General features: G+C 54.3%; 3 protein-coding genes across 8 annotated transcripts in view; 1 reads left to right on the forward strand and 2 right to left on the reverse strand.

Moving 5' to 3' along the window:
• Positions 1-279: 279 nt before the first annotated feature.
• Positions 280-5,218, reverse strand: RITA1 (RBPJ interacting and tubulin associated 1). Of its 2 annotated transcripts, none has more exons than XM_019733916.3 (4): positions 5,079-5,218; positions 4,599-4,736; positions 3,799-4,164; positions 280-1,239 (listed from the first exon to the last, which is right to left on the reverse strand). In XM_019733916.3, exons 3-4 carry the CDS (start codon positions 4,098-4,100, stop codon positions 732-734), a joined length of 810 nt encoding a protein of 269 aa, XP_019589475.3. In that variant the 5' UTR covers positions 4,101-4,164; positions 4,599-4,736; positions 5,079-5,218; the 3' UTR covers positions 280-731. The 2 variants fall into 2 exon arrangements, with proteins under 2 accessions (XP_019589475.3, XP_019589476.3); XM_019733917.3 differs by lacking the exon at positions 5,079-5,218 and adding an exon at positions 4,901-5,038.
• A 154-nt stretch (positions 5,219-5,372) lies between these two features.
• On the forward strand, positions 5,373-23,450 carry DDX54 (DEAD-box helicase 54). The gene is made up of 20 exons (XM_019733905.3): positions 5,373-5,546; positions 7,908-8,037; positions 9,492-9,562; positions 10,138-10,326; positions 10,450-10,499; positions 11,624-11,665; positions 11,772-11,867; positions 12,563-12,684; positions 12,789-12,850; positions 12,930-13,061; positions 14,071-14,281; positions 16,495-16,629; positions 17,147-17,377; positions 17,461-17,534; positions 18,178-18,387; positions 19,514-19,656; positions 19,751-19,864; positions 20,414-20,518; positions 20,741-20,853; positions 22,838-23,450. The coding sequence occupies exons 1-20, from the start codon at positions 5,373-5,375 to the stop codon at positions 23,068-23,070; spliced, it is 2,637 nt and encodes an 878-aa protein (XP_019589464.3). The 3' UTR covers positions 23,071-23,450.
• Positions 8,032-25,493, reverse strand: part of CFAP73 (cilia and flagella associated protein 73) — a 34,494-nt gene continuing 17,032 nt past the window's right edge. For 3 of the 5 annotated variants that reach the window (XM_019733915.3, XM_019733914.3, XM_019733911.3), the window contains one exon: positions 23,413-24,814. The gene's annotated coding sequence lies outside the window, so the exon portion shown is untranslated. Of the gene's footprint in view, positions 8,189-23,104; positions 23,240-23,412; positions 24,815-25,493 lie in introns of those variants that run through there. The other 2 variants (XM_019733912.3, XM_019733910.3) reach the window with 2 other exon arrangements.

Here is a 25,493-nt window from a genome sequence, read left to right on the forward strand (position 1 = left end):
TCATCATCAGATACCCTAGGCCTACAGGTCTTTTAGAGCTTAGCTGCAGCACCCACGAGATGGCACAGACTGCAGGTTGCCCCAGCCGACCCGCTAGTTAGTGGTATGAGCTCAAACTGATGGGAGGGGGAGCCCGATGCTGCTGGAAGCCGCTGTTCCCGAACTTCAGTTGCCCGCTCGCCACTGTCATGATTTCTGCCACTTCCCTATTATTTAAGTCAACTCAGGCCTAACACCGTCCTTTGCCCTAAAGAAAAAGAAATTACTAGAAGTCATGGCTTTAATGAGCTACTGATATATTTAATACATGAAAATAAATACATGACTATTAAAATAAAAAATGCCCACCCAGATAACCGTGGTCCACACACTGGGCCTGGAAAAACTCCAGGGGCCTCCAGACTCAGCGGCAAGACATGTGGGAGTGAAAGGGGAGGTGGAGGGTCTCCCCTGGGGGGACATCCTGGGTTGGCACTGATACAGCATAGCGCTCTGAAAGGACTAGAACAGGCATCTCAAGGGGTGGCCCTAAATCCACATGGAGGGGGGAGGAGGGAACAACTACAGATTGTCAGAATAGGGGACGCTCTGACCACCATTACTGTGTCTGCCCCCATGAGTGCTTCTCCAATGCCTGGTGGTCTCCCTGGAAACCCCCACCTGTGTCGTCCTCTGAAACTGTACCCTGTGCTGTGACCCCATGGGCAAACCTGTTGGAAGGACCAAGAAACTCATTTCCAAGGGGGCTTTGGTTTCTGGGTGGCCCCACCTCGTCGGGGGGTAGCTGGCACTGAAACACTGACTGAACGAGCCCTGGGAGTCACTGGGGGGCTCCGGAAGGTCACCCCCGACGGGGAAGGCCTGGGATCACGAGGCCCATTTGTGTGGGTGCCACTGGTGGGTGGGCGGCCAGTGCTGGGGATATTCAGGCCGGTGACGGAATGGGAACGCTCCCGCCTCAGAGGCCGTGGAAAGTCTAACCCATCCACGGACAACTTCCGGGAGTCTGCCGCCACCGTGGGCTCTGTCTTGGAGGAACCAGCTGGATGAATGGCACGCAGTGGGGTCTCCCTCGGGCGGGGTGAATGGCTTCCCCTAGGGGTAGCTGGGGGTGTCCAGAAGAGGGCATGGAGTTTTGCAGCATCCCCCTTCGCCATCCACGGGGCCTCCCAGCCAGTGTCCTCAGGTCGGGAGCCAAATAGTGACTCATCACAGTAGGAAGGAGTGTGGCTGATCAGTCTGGCAAAGGGAAGACAAATGCAGTGAACTGGGGGAGTGAACAAACCCTACAATCTTAATCCCCACCCATCCCACCCCCTACCAGGCACCTGCAGCAGCAAGGGTTGCCTGTAGATCCCAGAAGTCCCTGTCTTCCAACCTGGTACCCATAGTGAGGCCACAGCCCCCTCAGGTACAACTACCCCCATCTCTGTTGTTTTGCTCCTGCCAAGCATCCAGTGACCCATCCATCCTGACCCCACCCCCAGGCATGTACCCCAGGCCTGGCCAATTTGCATATTCTACTCTCCTGGATACACTAATTGGCTCAGGAATGGCCACATGACCCATTCTGTCCAATGAGAGTTTGCTATAGGACCTTCGCTGAAACTACTAGGAAGTAGATGTTTTTCTGGCCTTGATAAGCTGGCAGCTGTAAGGGCAAAGTAGCCGGTAGCCATCTCATCTGGAATGTGTGAGGGAAAGCTGCACTCAGATGGACACAGATTCCCAATGACAGTTTGAGCCCCTGTTATATGAGCCCCAAATGTCCTTTTTTCTGTTAAAGCCAGTTTTGGGTAAGTTTTCTGTCACTTGCAACCAAGAGTCCCGATTAATATACCCTTAGTCTTTATAACCTTCACTTTTTCTTTTATCCACCACTTTTCCTTTTTCCTAGTGACCTCATCAGCCAAACCCTTTGCAGTCCCATGGTCCTTCCGACTTTGAAATTGAATTTGAAATTACACAACACAGTGCTTGTCATGGAGAGGATATTCAGTTTGAACTTCAGTTATAAGCTGACCTGTCCTCACCAGAGAATCTCTTTAAATTTTTGTATATTTACTGGTGGCTGTATATATGCAGGCCCTGGACTCAACATGTCACATGCATTATCTAATTATTTCTCACAACATCCACAGGAGGGGGAAAGTGATAATCCCATTTTATAGGTAAGAAAACTGAGGCATAGGGAAGGTAAGGCCCCACAGCAAGAAGGAGGGAAGAGACAAGATTCAAATCCAGCTTGGCTCAAGGCTTTTAGGCCTCTCACCTTTAATTAGATTTATTCAGCAATTATTTTTTAAATTAATTCCACAAGTATTCATGGCATACCTGTGAGTCAGGTCCCTGGTTTTTTTGGCCAGGACTGAAAGTCCTTCCATTCCCAAACTACAAATCTTTGAAAAGTCAGCCTTTTGTCACTTGATTCAACTATTCAAAACACGTCTGGTTGAAGCCTGTGTCTGTCTGGTGCCGCAGTTTTTGCTCAATAACACCTCTATCTCTTATGTGCCTTCTCACTTGACACCCTCTACTTCTCAGCATCCAGCACAAAACTCCATCCTTTAGGAGAGCATGGGGTTGACCATAACCTCCCTTGATATGGACACCATACTTCTGTTAATGCAGCCTACCCTGACATCAGTGTTTTCAGCCATGTTGTAGGTATCAGCGCTGCTAATGCCAACCTGAGCCTGCCTTGTGGTTCACAGAACTTGTCAGGTGCATCGCCCCCAACCAGATATAATAAGGAATCTTGCTTTTATCTCATTGAATTGTATCTCCTTAAATAGGCACCATTCCCTTATCTTGACACTATGGTATGTCCCTTCTGACTCAGAATGGATCCTAAATATGACTGGTTAGTTGTTATGGACTGAATTGTGTCCTCCTAAAATTCATGTTAAATTTTAAAGAGGTAATTAAAGTTAAATGAGATCATAAGGGCAGTGCCCTAATCCCGTAGGAATGATGTTTCTATAAGAAGAGATACCAGGCATGCACATGCTCAGAGAAAGGCCATGTGAGGACAGTGAAACAGTGACCATCAGCAAGCCGAGGAGAGGCTTTAGGAGAGACCAACAGCAGGCCCCTTGATCTTGGATTTCAAGTCTCTAGAACTGTGAGAAATACATTTCTACTGTTTAAGCCTCCGAGTCTATGGTATTTTGTCATGGAAGCCAGAATTGATTAATACCCCAGTCTCCTGTGTCTCTGTCCAAACCACAGGTAACAAGATAGAGCTCTGTGGCTCACCACTAGATACCTCTCCAGGCTGTATTAATCCGAAATAACCCAAATAATCTAATTATAATCTAATTATAACCATTAGCATCATCTCCTGATTTTCTAACTTGTTCATGAAAATGAAACAAGAACTGTTTTCAAAAGGACTTGCTGAAATGCAGAACTACCACAGCTTTGTCATTTCATGGATCAGTCACACTAATAATCTTATGCAAACTGCTCTGTCATCTTGGGCAAATCCTGACCTCTCTGGGCCTCAGATGCCTGGTCTGTGACATTTCGGAATGTGTATTCCACCGTCATAACCTTTATTACTAACATTTATCGAAAATTTCCTAATGGCCAGGTTACCGTGCCAAGCACTGTACACAACTCACTCATTTAATCCTCTTAACAATCCCATGAGCTCCCATTTTTTCACCTCAGGAAACTGCGGCCCAGAGACGTCAAGGTGCTTGTCCAAGGTCACACAGCATGTGAATAGCAGGGTTCTAAGAGGAGCCTAGGTGGCTACACTGAGTACAGGAGTGCATTTCCCCCTCCTGTTACCTGTATTTGTTCTTCTTCCTTGGTGTGAGGGTGGGGGTACTGCCCCTGGAGGAGGTGGTCTCAAAGCTTCTGTTGGCCCCCGAGGCCCGTGAAGACTCTGTGCCCACTCCTTTGGTTCTGTTGGCCTTCTCCACCCAGGGTGGGTCAAAGTCTGGTAGTGTGGGCCGGGTGCCCACAGGGCTGCCAAACAAAGTCTCATCCACATACGATGCCTTGGCCTTGACCTGGTAGCCACCCCGGCAGCGGTGCTGGCGGTGAAGGCTCTGCATCCCAGTAATGGTCAGCTCCACAGGGGTCTTCATGCTGTCCGTGGTCCCAGGTGACAGTGGGCCTGCTCTGCCTGCCTGGCCCTGCCTCCAGGGCTCCCTGTGAAAGGGGGTCAGAGTGCCACCCCTCTGTCATCGGCAGTGCCAGCAGATCAGGGTTGGCAGTCTCTTAGGTCCCTAAGGTTCTCCCTCAAGGGCAAAAGGGTCAGGTTCTGCCTCAAGCAGTCCTCCTCAAAGGGGAACTGCCAACCCCAGGGGACATTTCAGAAATTTGTTTGACTTTTTTTCAGTTGTCAGAATGATGGGGGTGGGAGGGTCTTACTAGCAATTGTTTAATAATTATGCATTCCTAGCATACAGTGTGTACTCAATATTTATAAAACGCTAGGGAGATAAAGGAAAGATGGGACCTGTGCCCATTTTGGCACCAACCAGAAAACAAACAATGGTGGGAGGGGGGAGACAGGACAGGTCCCTACATCCTGTATATATCTATGGGAAAGTAATAATAATCAGTTTTGATCTCATACCTACCTCGTGCAAAGAGCTTTAGAAACATTGTCTCATTTAACCCTCTCAATAGTCCTGTGAAGAAACTTTATGTCCATTCTACAGATGACAAAACTGAGGCTTCAAAAGGTGAAGTCACATGTGTAAGTCACACCTACAAAACTAAAATAGAAGTGGAATTTGAACCTGATAGGAGTCCAGAGCTTGTGCACTTAACCATTCTACTATAGGGGGATCCCTCCCCCATCCCCCACTACCCCACACGCCCCAATTCCCACGTCAATGTCCGGGTTGACGTCTGACGTCCCTGAATTCTTATTTCCTACCAGAGCATCTTGTCTCACGGATGTCGGCTGTAACCCTCAGTGCCCTCTCCCCACCAGCTCTGGACTCCTCTGTGGGGGTGCGTGAGCACCCGCGGTGCATCCATGACCCACGTTTATCTGGAGCTCGGAATCCCGGAGCCCAGAACCCCCGCCCTCGGAACCGCGCGGACTGACTCACCCCGGGTAGACAGGCCCTAGCGACGTGTGCTCCTCGCGCGTCTCAAACAGCAACCAGCCGGAGGCGGGGCGACATGGCCGGAACCATTGGCTCCCGGGAGGGGGGTCCCGCTTCTGAACGCCCCCGGAGATCCCCAAAGCCTCCGAGAGGGGCTTCGCGGGCCAGTCAAGGGATGGTGAGAGGGCGCGCCAAGCCTCCTGGGGCGGCAGAAAGGGAGGGAGCGCGACCAGGGCCGCGCCGTTGGTACGTCCCCGCAGACTCCGCCCCTTCCCGTTTCCCTGCGCCGGGGCCCGCATGGCGGCGGGTACTAGACCGGGGGCTGGACCACGGTCCCGAGCTGCCATGGCCCAGTGGAAAAAGAAAAAGGGGCTCCGGAAACGCCGGGGCGCGGCCCCCCAGGCCCGCAGCAGCGACTCGGAAGACGGCGAGTTTGAGATCCAGGCGGAAGATGACACCCGCGCCCAGAAGGTTAGCGCGGGGCTGGGACACACGTTGGAGCCCGAACCCCGGCTCCGCGCAGCGCCCCGCGGCCTCCGTTTCCCCAGCTGGGGAGTGGGCACTGGTGAGGGTGGGGAGAGGTCGGCTGGCCAGGAGTCCGGCAGGTTTGCCGGCCTGAGCACGTGTCTCGGGCCTGTCAAGCCCCGGGTCCTGACGGCTGGAGCCAACGCGTCCCAGAGGCTGGGGCCTTCGGGCCTTCTTGGCCGGCTTTTGTTCGCGCCCCTCATTGGCTATCTCCTACACAGGGGGCGGGTCCTAGTTCCGTTTCGTCCAATGAAAAGTATGGATTTTGAAGATCTGAGTTTGGAGTTTAGGGGATTCTTGAGAGGTTGAATTTAGGGGAGGCGGGACGCTGTAGTTTGGGACAGTGACGCCCCCAAATCTCTGGGAAACTAATAGTAATAAATAAAACTTGGGTTTGTTGACCGTTTACTGTGTGCCAGGCTCTGTGCTAAGAGTTTTCAGGAGCCTTATCATTTATTCCTCAAACCAACATTGTAAGCTAAGTATTGTCATCCCATTTTCCAGAGGAAGAAGCTGAGGCCTAGAGGGTTAAAGGAACTTGACCAAGATCTCATAGCTTGTGAGTAGGAGAGCCAGGATTCAGACCCGGGACTGTCTGGTTCCAGGGCCTGTGCTATTTCCACTACTGAGTGCCAACTGTAGGCAAATGGGGAAGGAGGGCAGGTGTGTGAACACCAAGCAGGCAGAATTAGCTCCTTAGTCCCCTCAGCCCTGTGCCCAGCCAGTGCCTGGCACAGAGCAGCTCTGGGTAGGTAGGTGAACAAGCAGGTGTTTATATGAAGAGGGGTCTACACTCCAAGGCAGGGACCAGATCTTGGCCCACTGTTCCCTGTCCAAGCCAGTGCCTGGCACAGAGTAGGTGCTCTAAATTTGAAGTAACTGATAAAGGTAATGAGCAGCACAGGAGGGCAGAGTACTAAGTACCAAAGAGGAGCCCACATATGTGCGTGGTTCAGATCAAGGGCTTTGTCCTGGCACAGCCCTGTGTTCAAATCTGGACCAATCTTGTACTGGCTGTGGGACATTAGAAAAGTTGCTTAACCTCTCTGAGCCACATCTGTAGAAGGCAGAAGTTTCCACTTGTATAGAATGCGGATAATTATATGTACGTCACAGACTGTGAAAAGGATTAAATGACAGTGTTCGTATATTCTGCTTATTCCATAAATATTGGTGGGACACGGGTGTGTTCAGGCACTTTGTTGTTATGTGTCTAGAGCACATGACTGCAAAGGACCAGATGGTAAATGTTTTAGGTTTTGCAGGCCTGTATAAGGTCACTGTCTCCTTTGTTTGGTTTTTTACAATCTTTTAAAATGTAAAAACCATCCTTAGCTCATAGACAGGCTGCAGCTCTGACCTAGATGGTGTAGTGGACCATAGAGGGTCACAATGCAAAGAGCACAGACTCTGATCCCCCACTTGCTGTCTGGCGGGTGACTTTGGGTCGGTCACTTCACCGCTCTGTGCCTCAGTAGCCTTCTCTGTAAAATGGATAAAATAATAGTTCTCATTTCCCAGGGTAATAGTGAGGATTAAGTGGGTTAATCCACAGCAGCATCTGGCTTAGAATAAATGCCGTGTGAGTTCTAGCCATTATTATGAATTAGTGCTCCGTACATGTTATTTCTGAGAGGAAGGGGATAGTTCTGTAGTCTGAGAAGGCTCCCCAGAGGAGGCGTCTGGGTTGGACTCAGCTGTGTTAGGACAAGTGGGTTCTGGATGGGCAGAGAAGAGGCAGGCATGAGAGAGACTGGAGTTAAGGAGAGGTGATTAATCAGAAAGAAGATTGGGAGAGGGGGACAAGGCAGCTTGGAAAAATCTAGTACCTCCACACATAGTAGATGTTTTGATGGGCTCTATAGAGTTTTTCATTTTGAAGGCTTTGAATGACAGGCTAGAATGATGGTTATGATATCACCATGTGCTGGGTGCCATTCTAAGCTTCACGCATACCTGTTTAGTCTTCACAGCACCCTGTGAGGCATGTACTTTTGTCATCCTTGTTTCCCAGATGTGGAAACACAGACTCAGGGAGATTAAGTCCCTTGCGTGAGGTCTCACAGCTGGTAAGTGACAGAGTTGGGATTGAAACGCAGGCAGTCTGTCTTCAGACCCCACTCTCTGCCCTTTTGCCCTGTCCTGGCCCAGTCAAAAGAGAGCCCTTTAGCAGAGAAGTCATGTGACCTGGCAGGCGAGTCAGAGGCTGGAATGGGGGGCAGACTGGGAACAGGGCAGCCCCCCTCCCTGCCCCCAGTGGTCTGATGGTGCCTGGAGTTTTGCTGCCTCTCTGTTCCTCCCCCCCAGCTGGGACCTGGCAGACCACTGCCCACCTTCCCCACCTCAGAATGCACCTCGGACGTGGAGCCCGACCTGCAAGAAATGGTGCGAGCCCAGAACAAGAAGAAGAAGAAATCGGGAGGCTTCCAGTCCATGGGTGGGTGAGCCAGCCATCTGGGGATCTGGGGAGTAGCAGTGGGGCCCTCTGTGCTCTGCTCTGGGCCCAGCGCTGTGGTAGGTGTTGGGTTGACCAAGGCAGCAGACATGGTGTCCAAGCCAGTGAGGGCCTTCTTGTGGGGACAGCAGGCCTGACACAATGAGAAAGCGGTTAGAGCAGGACTGATGGTGATGCTGGTGCAGGTAGAGGCAAAGACATTGGGGATTTACTGCATGACAATGGCATTTCAGAGCACAGAGGGAAAGATGGAATAGTGGGGTGGGATTGGGACACCCGGCTAGGTGGCAATAAAGCTGAACTCTCTTCCTTGCTGTTTACAAGTCAGCATCTGGAGCAAAGATTTAAATATCAAGATGAACATTTTTATCATCTTAGAAAGGAAAAGAAGGCCTTTCTAAGTGTGACCCACGCACTGTTTAATTTGACTCTTTTTTCAGTTAGACACACGTAAGCCAAAAAACACTGTAAACTAAGTTAAAGTAAACCTCTGTCAGGAACATATTGCAACCTATAGGACACACAGAGAGTAAGTATCCTTTATATGCTAAGAACTTTAACAAATCAATAAGAAAACGACAGGTACCCCATAGAGAGCTGAGTGAAGAACATGAATAGTCAACTCACAAAAGGAATCTAGACAACCAATTACTATATTAAAAATGTGCTAACATTCATCAAAAATAAAATTAGAAAAGCAAATAAAAACATCTACACGCGACTATTTTTCGCCTTTCTGAATTACAAAGGTAATTGCGCAGAAAGCAGCTAAAATCATGGTGCTTTGCTGTCTCTGGGCCTCCCACTATCCTCCCATCCTCACAAGCCCAAGTCACATCCAGTCTCCAGAGCCGCCACCTCGCCCTGATAGTACCATGCACCTCATTGGTCAGCGGCCATGCCCGCACCTATCGCCTGCCCTGGTCATGGAATACGCTCTTCTTTTAATTATAAGTTACAGACATATGAAAAACGGAATACTGTGGGTCTCCACATCCCCATCACCAACTTCAGTGGTGTTAAACTTGGCCTTGCTTTAGCCACGCCCCACCTACTTGTCCCCATCATCCCGGAGGAGTCTGAAGCGAGTCTTGGAATCCACTCCTTGTATCCCTTCCTACTTCCCGCTTCCAAGAGAGGCAGGACTGTACACACCTGACACAAGCACACAGTATTGTCCACGACTCCATCAGCATTTACATGCCCCGTTGTCTCACTGCACTAAGCGTGTGTTCAGACAGATTTCACATAAGGTTCATAGCCCACAATAGGTAGATTTGTCTTCTTAAGTCTCAGTCTTATCAGTTTTGCTGTATGGCTTTTCTTTGTTCTTGCCGTTTGATTGACGATATAAGTAATTTGTCCTGTGTAGCTTTCTGGAATGTGGTGCCGTGGGGGCTCCCCCGGCCCCCTGGCCATTCCCGTGTCTTTCCCAGGCTTGAGCTACCCGGTCTTCAAAGGCATCATGAAGAAGGGCTACAAGGTGCCGACACCCATCCAGAGGAAGGTACGCAGCAGGGACAGCGGATGGCTTTGGGAGGAGGGGATAAGCCACTTGGCCCTGGAGAGCCACCCCTTGTCCCGGCTGTCACATCTCTCGCCCCTTTTACTCTGAAGCCACACACAGCTTGCTTGTTTCACAGGTGGGGAAAGTTGGGCCCAGTAGAGTGGAGACTCGACCCTGGGCTCCTTTGCCATTAAGGCTGCCCGCTGCTAAGCCCTGCACAGGCAGCTGGCAGGTGCCCTGTTATCAGTCAGGGCTCATGATTGTTGTTCTGAGACATCGAGCTGAGAGGGAGACATTCCTCTGGGGTCCCGAGGAGGAGGACTAGACAGGGAGGTAGAGTCTGCTCAACCTGAAGAAGGATGTTCCAACAGTGGAAAGAGTTGGGGGTGGTGAGCTGCCCGTCCCCGGAGGTGTGCAAACAGGCCTTGGCAAGAATGGGCTCAGGGCTGGGTGACAGGCCCCATCCCATTCACTGAGATCACCTACTTCGCCCCCTCCTTGGGGACTTGAAGCCCTGGGTCACGTGCTTGGGTGCAGGCGCTGACCCCACCACTCACCCATTCATTCCTCTCCAGACCATCCCGGTGATCCTGGATGGCAAGGACGTGGTGGCTATGGCCCGGACGGGCAGTGGCAAGACAGCGTGCTTCCTCATCCCCATGTTTGAGCGACTCAAGACCCGCAGCGCCCAGACCGGGGCCCGAGCGCTCATTCTTTCACCCACCCGAGAGCTGGCCCTGCAGACCATGAAGTTCACCAAGGAGGTAGGTCGGGGCTGGGGGAAAGGGGCTGCTGGGCTGGGCTGGGACCAGTGGGGCGGTCAGAGCGGGCTGAGTCTTCTCCCCATCACCCTCTCTCAAACTCTCTCTCTCTCTTTCTCTCCACAGCTGGGCAAGTTCACTGGCCTCAAGACTGCCCTGATTCTGGGTGGGGACAAGTAAGAGTCCCCTGGAATGGGGGGGGGGGGAAGTCACCCCGGGCAAGCACGTGCCTCCAGGATATCAGATTGATGGAGCCTGTGAGACTTATTAACCATAGCAACTTCTCGGCACATTCCAAAAAAAACTAACTGGGGAAACATGTAGTAAAATCCCAAAAGTAATTTCCACACAAGCAGTACACTCAGAAAGAGGTTCTAATGCTCCTGAAAGAGCTGGTGACACACAGGTCACCTCAGCGGGTAGCTTAGTTGTGTGTATGTTAATATACCTACGTAATTGTGGGTTATTTAAAAGTAGAATGCGCAAAAATCGAAGCATGTTTCTAATAGCTCAGATTTGCAAAATGTGTTTTTCCTGATGTGCTGGTACCATCCTTCCGAGGTGGCAGGCACCACACCTGTTCTACAGGTGAGCAAGCTGAGGAGGTGCTGGGCCCAGAACCATGCAATGGTTTGGTAGTACAGCTAAGATAAAGACCCAGTCTCCTGCCCCGCCACCCTCCCTATTGCACAGTTTCGCCCTCACAGGGCACCCCTTCCTTATTCTCAAAGTCACTGTCACCTGTCAGTGGCGATTCTGAGTGTTATGCTGTCCAGTGCTTTTTTTGTCTGCATCATAATTTATTATCTCTGTAGCTCATGATTGTGAGCAGTGCTTCCCTGGGCTATGCCTGGCCCTGAATTCTGGCTCCTACAGGTGTCCCAGGGGTGTTTCAGAGGATGACTAAAGTTAGGGATGTATGTGCTCAAGAGATTAAGAACAATGAGATCCAGGAAACTTGGACTCTATGTTGCGTACAGCTGGTAGTTCCAGGGTTAGTTGGTAGGTGGCGCTGTGGGTCAAAGGCGGCTTTGTTAAAGTTTGGAGAGGGAGTGAGGTGGGTTCTAGCTCCGAGCCCGTGGCTTCAGAAAACTCTTTGTCGTATTGGTGCTTTTGTATGTTTGAACTTGTATCTCTTGTCAGGCAGGGCATTGCCTTTGCCTAGGATCTCAACCATAGCCTTTCCCCAGTTGCAAGCCCAGGGTCAGGAAGTGGGACTCAGCTGGGCGTTTGGTATGGGAAAGGAGAGGGAGTAGACAGAGACCTGTTCTATCAAGCCGACACCTTCCCTTCTGCCTAGAATGGAAGACCAGTTTTCGGCCCTGCATGAAAATCCTGACATGTGAGTAGTTGGGGACAATGCCCTGAGGTCCCCCAATGACAAGTGGTTGGGGAGTGAGAGGGAGGGGGGCTTTGCTGGTGAGCCTGGCTTGCGTGCCCCCTTCCAGAATCATTGCCACCCCCGGGCGCCTGATGCATGTGGCTGTGGAGATGAACCTGAAACTGCAGAGCGTGGAGTACGTGGTATTCGATGAGGCTGACAGGTAAGGCTGCAGAACCCCCTGGCACTGTGTGCAGATTGTCCCCAAGGCCGGGAAAGCAGAGGGAGGCAAGGTTGGCTGGGAGGAAGGGCTCCGCCAGGAGAGACCCGTGTGGCCGGGATTGAAGCAACATCTCCCCAGAAGCCACACACCACAGGTACCACCGGAGCTGGTGGGCTCCCTGGACCAACAGTTTTCTTTATATTATTTTGGGGACTATTGGAAAGAATAATAAAAAAACAAACATGATTTCAAAGATGGAAAAAGTAGCACAAGTTAAGAGTGCAGGCAGGATCAAATCTCCGCTCTGTGAACTTGGGGTTCAGGGGCCTTGGTGGCCTCAACTACAGAGTGGGGATAAAACGGCACAAACCTCACAGGGTACTTGTGAGGACTCAGGAACTTATATTTGTCGAGTACTCAGAATACTGCCTGGCACAGAGCAAGGGCTGCTGTCATTTATCTCAACACGAATTTGTAGGAAACAGAACAGAACGGACCCAAGATTTCAAAGTCATGGTTGCTAGGATGAACTTGTCAAATAGAGAAAAAGTGAGCTGAGTTAAAGAAACATGTGAGGCAAACACCAGTTGACGTGGGAGAAAGTGGCCGGAATGAGGGTGACTGAGGCTTGGAACTCACTGGAATGGAAGCCCCTCTCCTGACCCCATTTTGCCCTCTGCCCTTCACCCTCCCAGGCTCTTTGAAATGGGGTTTGCAGAGCAGCTGCAGGAAATCATCGGCCGCCTCCCTGGGGGCCATCAGACCGTCCTGTTCTCTGCTACACTGCCCAAAATGCTGGTGGAGTTTGCCCGGGCGGGTGAGTGAGCAGGGGGAGCAGGGCTGGGGGCTGGGACTCGGACTGGGGCGTAGGGGGCATGTCCCGCAGTGACTCCCCTCCACCCTCCTCTGTGCCCACCACAGGCCTCACGGAGCCCGTGCTCATCCGGTTAGACGTGGACACTAAACTCAACGAGCAGCTCAAGGTGAGGCTGTGCCCATACCCCTCCCCAGGCTCCTGTCCAGGGCCCCCAGAGCCAACCCATATGGCCCCTCTCCTCGTAGACCTCCTTCTTCATCGTGCGAGAGGACACCAAGGCTGCTGTACTGCTCCACCTGCTGCGCAGTGTGGTGCGACCCCAGGACCAGACAGTGGTGTTCGTGGCCACAAAGCACCACGCTGAGTACGTCAGTGAGGTGAGAGGGCCTGGGGGCTTGGGGAAGACACCCCTCAGACCACCTCCTGACCACCTGCACCTCCATTGGCTTGGGGCCGCAGTTCCACTTGCGGTCACCAGAGGGCAGCACGAGAGCGGGACACGGGCCTGGCCAGGGCTTGGTACTTTTTTACTCTTTTAAACTTTTTTTAAAATTTAAAAGACATTTTTATAAAAAATTTCAAACGCATACTAAAGTTAGAAAATAACATGATGAACTCCTAGATACTCGGTTATCAACTCGCGGCCAGTCTTGATTCTGCTATTCCCTTACATCCAGGTTATTTTGAAGTATTTCCTAGCCATCCTAACGTTTTGCTGTAGATTTTCAGTGTCCCCTGTGTTTTGCTTTTTAAAATTGAGGTGTACCCTGCATGCAGTAAGCTGTGTGAAGTGCCCTAATTTTACATGACAGCTTGATGAGTTTTTCCATTAGTGTACACCTGGGGTTCTCGGCCACATTAAAGCATGGGGCGTCCCCGTGCCCAGAAGGTTGCCAGGGCCCCTTTCCACTCAGCGCCACCCACCCCCAGTCAGCCACACCTGGGGTCTGTTATCTGAGGATACAGTTCACTGGGTTTCACTTACTTGACATACATTTAACGGTGCTTCCTCAGAGCGTGCAGCTGCTGGGGTCACTGATGAATGAGACCAAAATAGTAATTTTTAAAGAGTCATTACCACTTTCACGGTGCTTCCTATGTTCCAGGCCCTGTTCTCAGCACTGTGTATGTATTAACTTATTTAGTCCTCACAACAGAGCTACAGGGAAGGCACTGTTGTTCTCCCCATTCTACAGATGAGGACAGTGAAGGCCCAGAGAGGTTAGGTAACTTGCCCCACGAAGGTCATGCAGCTTGTGAGTGAGAGTCAGGATGAGGCTCACCACCATGTCGTGGCACCCCCACCACGGCCCGGCCTCCTCTCCTCTCCTCTCCTGCGCGTGTCTTCCTCACCCCTCTCCCCCTTCCCATCTTGGCTCGGAGCAGCTGCTGAGGACCCAGGGGGTGAGCTGTGCCCACATCTACAGCGCCCTGGACCAGACGGCCCGTAAGATCAACCTCGCCAAGTTCACGCACGGCAAGTGCTCCACCCTTATCGTGACTGACCTGGCGGCCCGGGGCCTGGACATCCCACTGCTGGACAACGTCATCAACTATAGCTTCCCGGCCAAGGGCAAGCTCTTCCTGCACCGCGTGGGTAAGGAGCCAGCAGGGCCGCTGAGCCCTGGTGGGAGCTGAGGGCGCAGGGCTGGACTCCTGCCGCTACAGGTGGAGAAACCAAGGCCCAGGGACTCGACCGATCAATTAGGGTCTCGGGGGGACAGCCCAGGCATGAGGAAAATGGACAGCCCCAGGCTCTACGGAGGTGATTCTCCACTTTCCGGATTCCCCAGTCCTGGGCTTCTCTCTCTCCTGTCGTGGTGTTCGATGTTGTGGCCCCTCATCCTCCTCTTCCCCTTTAGCGCCTCCCCTGGGTATCTTTGCAGCCTTTAAATAACGCAGCATGCCCTCTGCCTCCCGTTCCGCCACTGCAGACGGGATCTCCTGACTCCCTGCTTTGTCCAGTCAGCAGGTCAGGCCCCACCTTCGCCTCAGCCCTCCCAGGCCAACTCATTCCACATCATTGTTCAGTTATAAAAAGGAAGACACGCACATGGTAGGAAAATTGGAAAATGAAGCAAAGTGCCTAGAGGGCAGTAAGTCACGCGTCCCTCCCTGGTGATTGTAGCGGTGACTGCTCACCCAGTGCTCCCGGCAGGCCTTGCCCCAAGCATTTTATTTGGAGCAGCTCTTTCTGTTTTCACAGCAGCCCTGGGTAGAGGGTCCCACAGCAGCAGCTCCTCTTTACAGATGAGGAAGCCGAGGCCAGGAGGCTGATAACTGGCCAGGTGTCATAGAGGTAGCAAAGTGGGGTGGCTGGGGTCGGAACCCCCCTCTTCACTGTCATGGCCTCTCTGATGACACGGCTGTCACTTTGGTGTGTCCTTTGCCCCTACCGCCGCCTTTTTTAAAATTGTGGTAAAATACACCTACAAGGACCATCTTAACCATTTTGAGGTGTAAGTTCAGTGGCATTTAGTACGTTCCCATTACTATGCCACCATCACGACCATCCCATCTCCACAGCTTTCCCAACTCTGTCCCATTAAACACTAACTCCTCAGTCCCACCCACCCCCCCAGCCCCTGGCACCCACCATTCTACTTTCTTTGCCTTCTTTTAACTCATAAACGTGTTTATAAATACAGGTAAGTTAATGTGTGTGTGAGAACAACCTGGCAGGCAGGGTCCTTTGAGTCGTTCTGCATAGGACTGGACATTGTTGAATAAAGGAATTCTGGCTGCCCATGGTGGGGCCCGGGAGAAGTGGTTGGACCACCAGTTGGGGTTTGTGGGAGGCCTTGTCCTGGATCCCCAGCTGCGCGTCTGGGGGCTTGTCTCCCTGTTGGTTGCTGCTTGCTGTACCCTTGTTTCTCCTGCTCTGGGAAGAGCTGACCCTGTGTATTCCTTGAGGGATCCCCAGAACCCCCAAAGGGAATTTCTTGTGCACCACGTGACCAATAGTGTATATCATACTACCCCAAATGAATCTTCCAAATGTGGTGACACTGTTTTTGCAAGATGCAGAAACAAGCCAGAATGAAATGCTATTACACATGGATTTACTCAACACAAACTTAGAATCGCACTGGGGTTCTTCTCAGTTTCCTTTTCCTTGCATCGGTGTATGTCATGCAGGTTTTCCATTCACCGTTAAAAGTCACTCTGACGGGTCAGCAAATTGTTTCTGTAAAGGCCCAGATAGTAAATATTTTAGACTTCATGGGCCATATAGTCCCTTACTGATCTCGGCCCTTGTAACACGAAAGCAGCCATAGATGGTATGTAAATGAAGGAGCTTGACTGTGTGCCAATAAAACTTTATTCACACAAACGAGCAGGATGTAGATTTGGCCACTGGGCTCATTTGCCAGCCCCTTTTTTCTGCTGTATAACTCCCACCATGTGGTCATTGGCTAATTAACCAATCCGCTCTCTTTGTCTTTAAGTGGTTTCCAACTTGGGGTTGTTCCAGGCAGAGCTGCAGTAGACATCCTGTGTGTGAATTTTTTCATCCCTGGTTACTTTTGAGGGGGGGAATCCCCAAAGTGGGGATGCTGAGGACCTTTGGTGCTGACAACGAAGAGTCTTGTCTTTGTTTCTGCTAACTTCCCAGAGCACTGTGTTGGCTCACACACTCTCGTGCAGGTAACCCTGGCGACTGTTGCTGTTCCTTCCCTTTTCATAGGTGGGGACAGTAGCTCAGGAAGTCTTGGCCTGGCTTGCACCGTTAGCGTTGGGCAGGTGGGACTTGTGCTGGGCTGTGGGGTCTTTTTCCTTTGTGGAAGCTTGACCACCTCCTCCCATTAGGCCGCGTGGCCCGGGCCGGCCGAAGTGGCACAGCCTACTCCTTGGTGGCCCCAGACGAGGTCCCCTACCTGCTGGACCTGCACCTGTTCCTGGGCCGTGCCCTCACCCTCGCCCGCCCCCACGAGGAGCCCTCAGGTGAGTGGAGGCTGGGGTGGGGCTGGGGTCCCTCGTGGAGTTCATGGTTCGGGTGGGGGACAAAGCTGTCCTAGCTTTGGTAGGGGGTGGGGCTGGATTTGACCCCAGGAGAAGATCTCTATACAGTTGTTCCTGGGTGTCTGGGGGGGATTGGTTTCAGGACCCCCACAGATAACAAAATATGAGGACGAACGAGTCCCTTATGTAGAGTGGCACAGTATTTGCGTTTAACCTGGGCAATCCTCCCGTATGCTTTAAACCATGTCTCGGTTACTTGTAATACCTAATAAAATGTAAATGCTAAGTAGTTGTTAAACTATATTGTTTAGGGACTAATGACAAGAATAAAAAGTCTGTGCATATTCAGGACAGACTCGGCCACCGTAGCCCTAAGTGCACTGGACACGGGGTTTATTCTGTGATCCACGGGCCAGAGTGGCGCCGGTGAGGGGCGGAGGGGCGGCGGGCGCGTGGGCCTGGCGGCCGGCCTCTGACCCGGCTCCGTGTGGGGTGGCAGGTGCGGTGGGTGTGGATGGCGTGCTGGGCCGCGTGCCGCAGAGCGTGGTAGACGAGGAGGACTGCGGCCTGCGGAACACCCTGGAGGCGTCGCTGGAGCTGCGGGGGCTGGGCCGCGTGGCCGACAACGCCCAGCAGCAGTACGTGCGCTCGAGGCCGGCGCCCTCCCCTGAGTCCATCAAACGGGCCAAGGAGCTGGACCTCGCGGCGCTGGGCCTGCACCCCCTCTTCAGTGAGTCCCTGTGCCGGGCAGGGGTGGGGGCGGCGGCGGACCCTGCAGGGCCGAGCCCTGGCCTCACGCTCCCTCCTTGCCAGGCTCGCGCTTCGAGGAGAAGGAGCTGCAGCGGTTGCGGCTGGTGGACAGCATCAAGAACTACCGCTCGCGGGCGGTGAGTGAGGCTGGGCAGGAGCTCTGAGCCCCGGGCCCCCAGCCGGGATTCCCATCTGAGCTTGCAGCTTCTCAATCTGCAACTCTGGCTCTGTCAGCATCTCAAGAGACGCCCCTCGTTCTGGAACCATCCCTGCGGGTCCACAGCAGGTTCCCCCGGTGGCAACCATTTCCTACCACTTTCAGATGGGTAGACTGAGGCTCACAGACCGAGTGACATGCCCTAGGCCTGTTAGAGGCCTGAGAAGCTGGCCTTCCGTAGCCTTTCGTCTCCTCGCGACTCCCATAGGCCCCCCATCTTGTATCTAGGGGAGGTGTGCAAAAAAGCAGGCGAAGACCTGCCTGGGAGTGGGCAAGCCTGCCAGCCAGCCGGCATCAGGATAGGGGAGCCGGAGCGCCATGGCTAAGCGCACTGGTTCCAAAGCCAGGTGAACCTGGGCTCGTCCCAGCTGTGTGACCTTGAGCAGATTGCTTGCCTTCTCTGGGGCTCCCTTTCTAATTGTGAATTGCAGATAATGAGAGTACCCACCCTGGCAGGGTTGAAAGGACTTGGGGAGGAATGCCGTAGAGAGCCCACCAGGCTGGTGAGGGTGAATTGGGGAGGAGAGGCCAGTGGGTGAAGGACTGGGGTGTCCCCTTCACAGACCATCTTTGAGATCAACGCCTCCAGCCGGGACCAGAGCAGCCAGGTGATGCGTGCCAAGCGGCAGAAGGACCACAAGGCCATCGCCAGCTTCCAGCAGGGGCGGCAGGGGCGGCAGGAGGGCCCCGCTGGCCCAGCCCCAAGCTGCCCGGCACTGGAAGAGGAAGCGCCTGAGGAGGAGAAGGAGGAGGAGGCAGGAGAGAAGGTGGAGGTACAGGCCCCGCCCTGGGGACCCTGGAGTCTGGGCCTGGGGTTGGGGAAAGGGGAAGCTCAAGTCCCAGCAACCATGGGGCTGTCCTCAGGGCTCAGAGCAGTCGCTGGGGGTGCGTGCAATGATTCCAGTCCCACTCCTGACACTCGTGGAAATTAGCAACACAGCCACAGCCTCCCTGTCTGCAGAATGGGGTCGTTGTACTGTCTGCCGTCCCTCACCTGAAACCCTGGCGGCCAGATGCGTCTTGGGATTCAGTATCTTTAGGATAGGTGCACTGTGTATGACATAATACTTCAGCGGGTCCTGGGGTGTCCCCAGAGGTTCTGCCATGCGACAAGCCGGTCCCCTCACCGATGAGATAGACACCAACTAGGTAGCCTCTCGGCAGCTCTGGTCAGCTTCTGCCACCAAGGGAATTTCAGGAAAGTTGATTTTCAGAACATTATGGACTTGAGCACTGCAGCTAAGTGACTGTGCTACCAGGTCCTGAGCCTGCAGGGCAGATGCCAGCCAGCACGTGACACATTCCCAGTGGTGGTTGTATCATTGTCATCACCATCTGGCAGTCTGAGGTCCAGGGCAGGTGGAAAGGGGCCGAGCAGGGACTATTGGCAGCAGTGAGGACGTGACACGGGCAGCATCAGACACTGGGCTTCGCGCCAGAAGGCAGGGCTAGGGACTGCAGAGGCGTCCTGTTCGCACGGTGGGCAGGGTCCTGAGCCTGCTCACCCACCAGTCCATCTCTCATACATTTGATTTGCACAGAGGGCTCAGTAGCCAAACACACAGTTGAAAACCCCTGGACTAGTCCCTGTCATATAGAGCCAGGCCAGACCCGAGAAGGGCAGGGCCTTGGGCACATGCAGCCTGGGAGACCAAGCTGGGACTGAACGTGGGTCCCTCCCTGGTTGGCATCCTAGCCCCCGCCCCCAACCTGTCCTGCCACTGCTGGTGCTTGAGGCGGAGTTGTATTGCACATGCAGAGGACGAAATGGAGGGTCTAAGTGGCAACACCAAGAATTTCAAGTCACAGAGCCCCTGGCCCTCAGCTCCAGCTGGACTGGTTGTGGGGGGCAGGTGGGCTCCCAGGGGCTGCAGATGTGACTGGGCCTCGGTCTGCCAGGACATCTTCACAGAGGTCATGTGCCGGAAGCGGCAGCGGCCAGGACCTGACCGGGGGACGAAGAGGCGGAAGGAGGAAGCCCGGCAGCGGGACCAGGATTTCTATGTCCCCTACCGGCCCAAGGACTTCGACAGCGAGCGGGGGTGAGTGGCCCGCCAGTCTGGGGGGGTGTGTGTGGCAGGCGGGGCCTGATGGGCCCCATCAACCCTGTGGTGTCTCCCCACCCTCCCTCTGCAGCCTGAGAGTCGGTGGGGATGGGGGCGCCTTTGAGCAGCAGGTGGCTGGCGCTGTCCTGGACCTGATGGGGGACGAGGCCCAGAACCTGAACAGGGGCCAGCAGCAGCTCAAGTGGTGAGTGAACACCGGGGCACAGCCCTTCCCTGCCTGCCTGTCTGCCACGTGGTCTGGCAGGTGACCCCTTGCCTGTCCTGACTCCCTTTGATCCCTAGAATAGGAAATGTGTCCTGTACCGCATGGATTATGACCTATGACCCCCTATCTGTCCCCATGTGATCACACAGCAGGAAAGGTGACCCTTTGTCTTGTTCCCCTATGGTTAACACAGCAGGGACGATGACACCCCTTCCCCCCACACAGACACACTCAGCTAAGAGGTGGCAGAGTGGGGATTGGAAACCCTCGAGGGGTTGGGAACCCTGCCCCTGCCCCAGGCCCCCAGTTCCTAATGACCCCTACACTATCTTTGAGACCTGGGCTACCAGGGAAAGGTGAGGAGGGGCAGGGGACGGCCTTTTATTGAGCACCTTCTGCATGCCAGACACTGCCACTCTGCTTTTCTGGAATCCAACAACCCAGTGAGAGGGTCAGAGGAGGAAACAGGCCCCAAGAGGAGATGGCCACCTCCCTCCACGGCAGCCCTCTCAACTCCCTCTCCTGCAGGGACCGTAAGAAGAAGCGGTTTGTGGGACAGTCGGGACAGGAGGACAAGAAGAAGATCAAGACAGAAAGTGGCCGCTACATCAGCAGCTCCTATAAGCGGGACCTGTATCCTGAGGGGAGGGGCTAAGCGGCTTCTACCCTCATCTATGTCGGGGGGCGGGGCCAAACACCGACCCCAGTCTGCTGTGGGAGGGGGCGGGGCTGAGCGCCTACCCGCATCTCCTATAGGTGGGGCCTGTATCTGCTGAAGGGGGCGGGGCCTTCTCAGCCCCGGATTCTCAAGGGCTTCAGAATCCTACAAGGAGGCTTCCTTAACGCGCTTCCCAGCTATCAAAAGTGGAAGCAGAAACAGAAAATCGATGACCGTGACTCGGAGGAGGAAGGTGCATCTGACCGCCGAGGCCCAGAGCGAAGACGTGGGAAGCGGGGCCGAGGCCAAGGTAGGATGTACTTCAGAACAGGTTGGCCAGTGTTACATTCGGTCATCTGAGGACTTGGTCCTCTGTGATCCGGCCTGGGTCCCTCAGCCAGTGGCAGGCTAAGGTGGGATTGGAACCGCTCCATCTGCCAGACCCTGTGCTTGCCGGCCACAAGGTGGGCCAGCTGCCCTGCATGCCAGGGCACGGTCAGCCCCTCGGCCCTCCCATGCTCTGAAGGGAGGGGCTGGAGCCCGGCCCCCCACTCCCAGCTTGTGTCCCAGAGTGCTCCCACTTGATGTGTGGGGAAAGGCTCTGTGCTGGAGGCTTGCCACACGTGACCTGGGGGCGGAAGCCTGAGAATCCCCCTCTTCCAGGCGAGGACACTGAAATAGGTCACAAGGGCAGTGACTGGCCCTGGGTCACCCAGCTGCCGGCCACTCCCACCGGGGCCTTTCCTGGGGAGAGAGGAACTTGGGGCTGTGTCCCAGGCTCTCGGTGGGTCTTAGCCCTACTTGTTCTGTCAGCCCCACACACACACCCCAACCCCACAAGGCTGGTCCCTGCCCGTCGGTGTCTCTGTGAGTTTGTGTCCTTTAGCCTGTGGCCTGTTCTCTGCCAGGACCCCTGTGGCTGTCCCCCACCTCCCTCAGGGCCTCCTGTGCTCTCTCTGCGTGGTCTCCTCTCTGTCTGTCAGCATTTCGCCTTCCGCTGATATCTCCGCTGTTTCTCTCTCTCTAGCTCTCTCTGTTTCTGTCTTTGATTTTCTCTGACACTTCCTCTCATTCTCTAGGTCTCTTTCTCTCTGGGTCCTTCTCTTTCCACCTCTGACTGTCCCCCAGCCATCGTTTCTCTTCCCATTTCTCAGCCTTTCTCTGTTGCCTCTGTCTTTCTGGATCTTTCATCTGTCCCACTCATTGTCTCTGTCCCTCTCTACACGTGTGCAGGCATGTGCACGCCTGCACACACACGTCTCCCAGGCTTTGTCTCAGTTTGTCTTTCCCCCTCCTGGTCTCTGTCTGTGTACATGGATGTGTCCCTGCCTCCCCCGAGCCCTCACCCTCACTCCTCAGATCCTGCTTTTACCTGCGGTGGAGCAGGCTGCTGCTGAGTGCTCCCTGGGCCTACGGGGTGTGGGTGGCCTGTGGCTGTGGGCAAAGCAGCTCTCCTCCCTGTGCTTTGTCCTCGTTGGAGGTGATGGGTCCCTGTCAGGCACCCTGGCCTCAGTGGAGACATCTGGGGCCGCCTTAATGATCAGCTGTCTGGGAGCTCTGCCAAGGTCACTGTGGGTGGGGATGGTGAGGGAGCCAGGAAGGCAGGGCCTCAGAGACCTGGCAGAGCAGGGGAGGCAGGACACTGACCTCTGCTGCTGCCACTTTGCTGTGTGACCTTGGACAAATCCCTTCCCCTTTCTGGCCTCCCGTGATTCCTCTCCTGACAAAGAAAGGTTATGCTACAGCCTCTTTTCATCTAAAAAGCCTAGAACGTGCAGGCCACGGGCACAGGGGTTGGACTCCAACGTCTGTGTCGGTCACTGCGGGGTCCCCGGGCCCGGCGTAGAGAAGGTGTGCAGTCAACCTTTGGTGAAGGCTTTATAATCATAACAGTCACACCCTGGAGTCCCTTGCTATGGGACAGGTCTGAGCACTACACTTAGGTGTTCACTCATTGACCCCTCATTAGGAGGAGTTGCACCGTGAGGTAGGGGCAATTATTCAGTAATTCGCAGAAGGGGCAACTGAGGCACAGAAAAGTTAAGTGACTTGGCCAATGTCCAAGAGGCCACAGCTGGGGTTTGAACTCCAGCAGTTCTGGCTTAAGTTTCCATGCTATTGACCACTGTCGTAGATCACATGAGCTTTATTAAGTACCTACTATGTGCCAGAGGCTGAGGTCACAGCAATGAATGCAGAATGGGAGTGGGGGCAGGGAAGCAGTGTGGAGGCTTCTGGGAAGAGACATTGGAAGTCGATGCAGAGGCTGAGCTCCCTGAATTCCTGTCCCGCAGGCACCTCCCAGCCCCGCACGCCAGGCGCCACCGCCGGCCGCGTGCGCTCAGAGCTCAAGACCAAGCAGCAGATCCTGAAGCAGCGGCGCCGAGCCCAGAAGGTGCGCTTCCTGCAACGTGGGGGCCTCAAGCAGCTCTCGGCCCGCAACCGGCACCGTGCCCAGGAGCTACGGCAGGGCGCCTTCGGCCGGGGCGCCCACTCCAAGAAGGGCAAGATGAGGAAGAGGATGTAAGGGTGACCCAGCCACTTGGCCTCTCGCTTGGTCCAAATGTGGACATCAGCAAATGGCCCCTGTGTACCCTGTGCCTGGCCCTGTGCTGGATGTCCAGGGAGCTCCCTGCAGGACCCATCATCCATGGAAGAGTGCTGTACGGCCACAGAGGGACAGCAGCTGCCTGTTCCTAAGACAGAGATGTTTGAGCAGGGTCTTGAAGGATGCATAGGAGTTCGCCAGCAAGGCCAGGCAGGCCAAGACCTGACTGGCAACTTGGCTCCTGCTGCTGCAATGTGTTCTGGGTTCAGAGGTGATGGCCACACAGGTCTGAGCCCTGAGTGCCTAAGGCCCACAGATGTATTTTTAATGTAATAAATGTTTATTGAGCACCTCTGGCAGATCAGGAGTGCAGTCTGCTTGAGGAGTTGGAAGGGTCAGACCCAGACACTAAAACCCCAGCTAGTGTTGGGTTCTGTTGGCGTCCCCATTTTGCAGATGAGCAAAAAGAGGCTCAGAGGACAGGTCAGTTGCCCGAGGTGGGAGAGCCCCGACGCTGTCAGTCCCCTTCTTCCTGCTAGGACAGCCTTGGAGCTGGGAGTGGACTGTGGGAGGGAGATGGGACGGAGAGTCCAGGGGTAGAGGGCACAGCTGTTCCTCTCTGACTGTGAAGGGGTTAATACTGCCTCACCACATACCCAGAGGTCATCTTGTCCTGCTACAAGCCCTGTGCTCCTCAGCCCCTGTTGGGTCCTGGGGAGGTCAAGGGTGGCCTCCGGCAGCTGCACTATCGGGCCTGTGGACATCCCGTGCCAGTCCACGATGGAGGAGCTTTTGTGAGCAGGTGCCCTGTGAATGGGTGTGTCGTGAGGGAGACCCTGCTCGCTGTGCCATTTGTCGTGCGGGATGGCATGCGGGGTCTCTGGTCCCGCTCCCCACACAAGAACACAGGACATGGTGAGGCCAAAAAGGAACACCCACGGAGCCATAGGTAGGGGAGTCACACCACTATATTCTCTCTGGCGGCACTATACTCTCACTGGAGGCTGAATCCACACTGTCCACAACTCACCATCCTAACTGCAATCCACCCTTGCCAGCTCAGCCACCATCTTCTTACTAGCCCCCCCATTTTCTTGCTAGTGTAGCCACAGCAGTTATATTAGTGGCCAATGTCTCACTGGTTACAGCTGATGGCCAACTAGCCATAGATGATGGCCATCCAATCACAGTTGATGGCCATTTACTACCTAAGCCAGCACCTTTCTATGTGAGGCTGAGAGCCTGGAAACTGCACCTTGGGGCTCTGTCCCCACACTCCACCCCTACAGGCTCGCCTCACAATCTCACAAGCATCTTCTGCGAGGGGCCCTGTGCGAGGAGCCTGGAGGTGAATGCAATATCCTGGACACAGCCAGGCTCTCTGGACACAGCCAGGGTTTCTCGGCACCACCAGTGTTTCTGGGCACAGACAGACTTACTGGGCTTCTTAGGGTGCCACCAGTCTCCCCGGGCACAGCCAGGGTTTCTCAGGGCACCACCAGTACTACTAGGCACAGCCAGACTTCCTGGGCTCAGCCAGGGCTCTCAGGGCACTGCCACTCTCTCTGGGCACAGCCAGACTTTATGGACTCAGCCAGGGCTCTCAGGACACTGCCACTCTCTCTGGGCACAGCCAGACTTCCTGGACACAGCCAGGGCCTCTCAGGGCACAGCCCGACTTCCTGGACTCAGCCAGCGGCTCTCACATATTCTCGACGGTGGCCTGTCAAGGCACAAAAGCAAAACATAATCCGCCAACTCCACTACATGGTGGTAAACTCCAAGCAAACAGTCAAACGGTCCATTAAATTAGGGATGGAAGGCAACTCCCCATAGTCCATAGTCAGTCGCCAGGGCTGTCCTGGGGGTGAGGGACGACCTTGACCTCACCCTCATCTCCCATGGAGGGCTCAGCAAGCCTTTCCTCCTGGGACTATAAGTCCTGCATCCGGGCTGCCTCAGCAAGCACTTCCCAGTCTACAGGGCCGCAATAACCTTTGCTTTCTCCAGCCTATGCTGGTCGGAGAACCATCCACGTCTTCCCACCCCTCCACAGGGGTCCAGCTCTCCAGCAGCTGCTCCTCCTAGTCTTCCTAAGACTGACGCACAAATTGCTCCACCACCCTTTGGAGAGCTTTGGCCGGCACCGTACCCGGCTTGCTGCGCCATTTGTCGTGTGGGGGACCCCTGCTCGCTGCGCCATTTGTCGTGCGGGATGGCATGCGGGGTCTCTGGTCCCGCTCCCCACATAAGAACGCAGGATGTGGTGAGGCCAAAAAGGAACACCCACGGAGCCATAGGTAGGGGAGTCATACCACTATATTCTCTCTGGCGGCACTATAGTCTCACTGGAGGCTGAATCCACACTGTCCGCAACCCACCATCCTAACTGCATTCCGCGC

Source organism: Rhinolophus sinicus, chromosome 9 (assembly GCF_057876585.1).
Source record: "Rhinolophus sinicus isolate RSI-liver-muscle chromosome 9, RSI-T2T, whole genome shotgun sequence".
Classification (NCBI taxonomy): Eukaryota; Metazoa; Chordata; class Mammalia; order Chiroptera; family Rhinolophidae; genus Rhinolophus; species Rhinolophus sinicus.

What these genes read in the sequence shown, in the direction of transcription:
- DDX54 (XM_019733905.3), top strand. Translation starts at nt 5,373, where the DNA reads ATGGCGGCGGGTACTAGACCGGGGGCTGGACCACGGTCCCGAGCTGCC. An exon ending in GGTGGAGTTTGCCCGGGCGG is followed by an intron (nt 12,685 to 12,788) that starts GTGAGTGAGCAG and finishes TGCCCACCACAG; the next exon opens with GCCTCACGGAGCCCGTGCTC. An exon ending in AGGCAGGAGAGAAGGTGGAG is followed by an intron (nt 18,388 to 19,513) that starts GTACAGGCCCCG and finishes TCGGTCTGCCAG; the next exon opens with GACATCTTCACAGAGGTCAT.
- RITA1 (XM_019733916.3), bottom strand. Translation starts at nt 4,100, where the DNA reads ATGAAGACCCCTGTGGAGCTGACCATTACTGGGATGCAGAGCCTTCAC. An exon ending in AGGAAGAAGAACAAATACAG is followed by an intron (nt 1,240 to 3,798) that starts GTAACAGGAGGG and finishes TCCCTTTGCCAG; the next exon opens with ACTGATCAGCCACACTCCTT.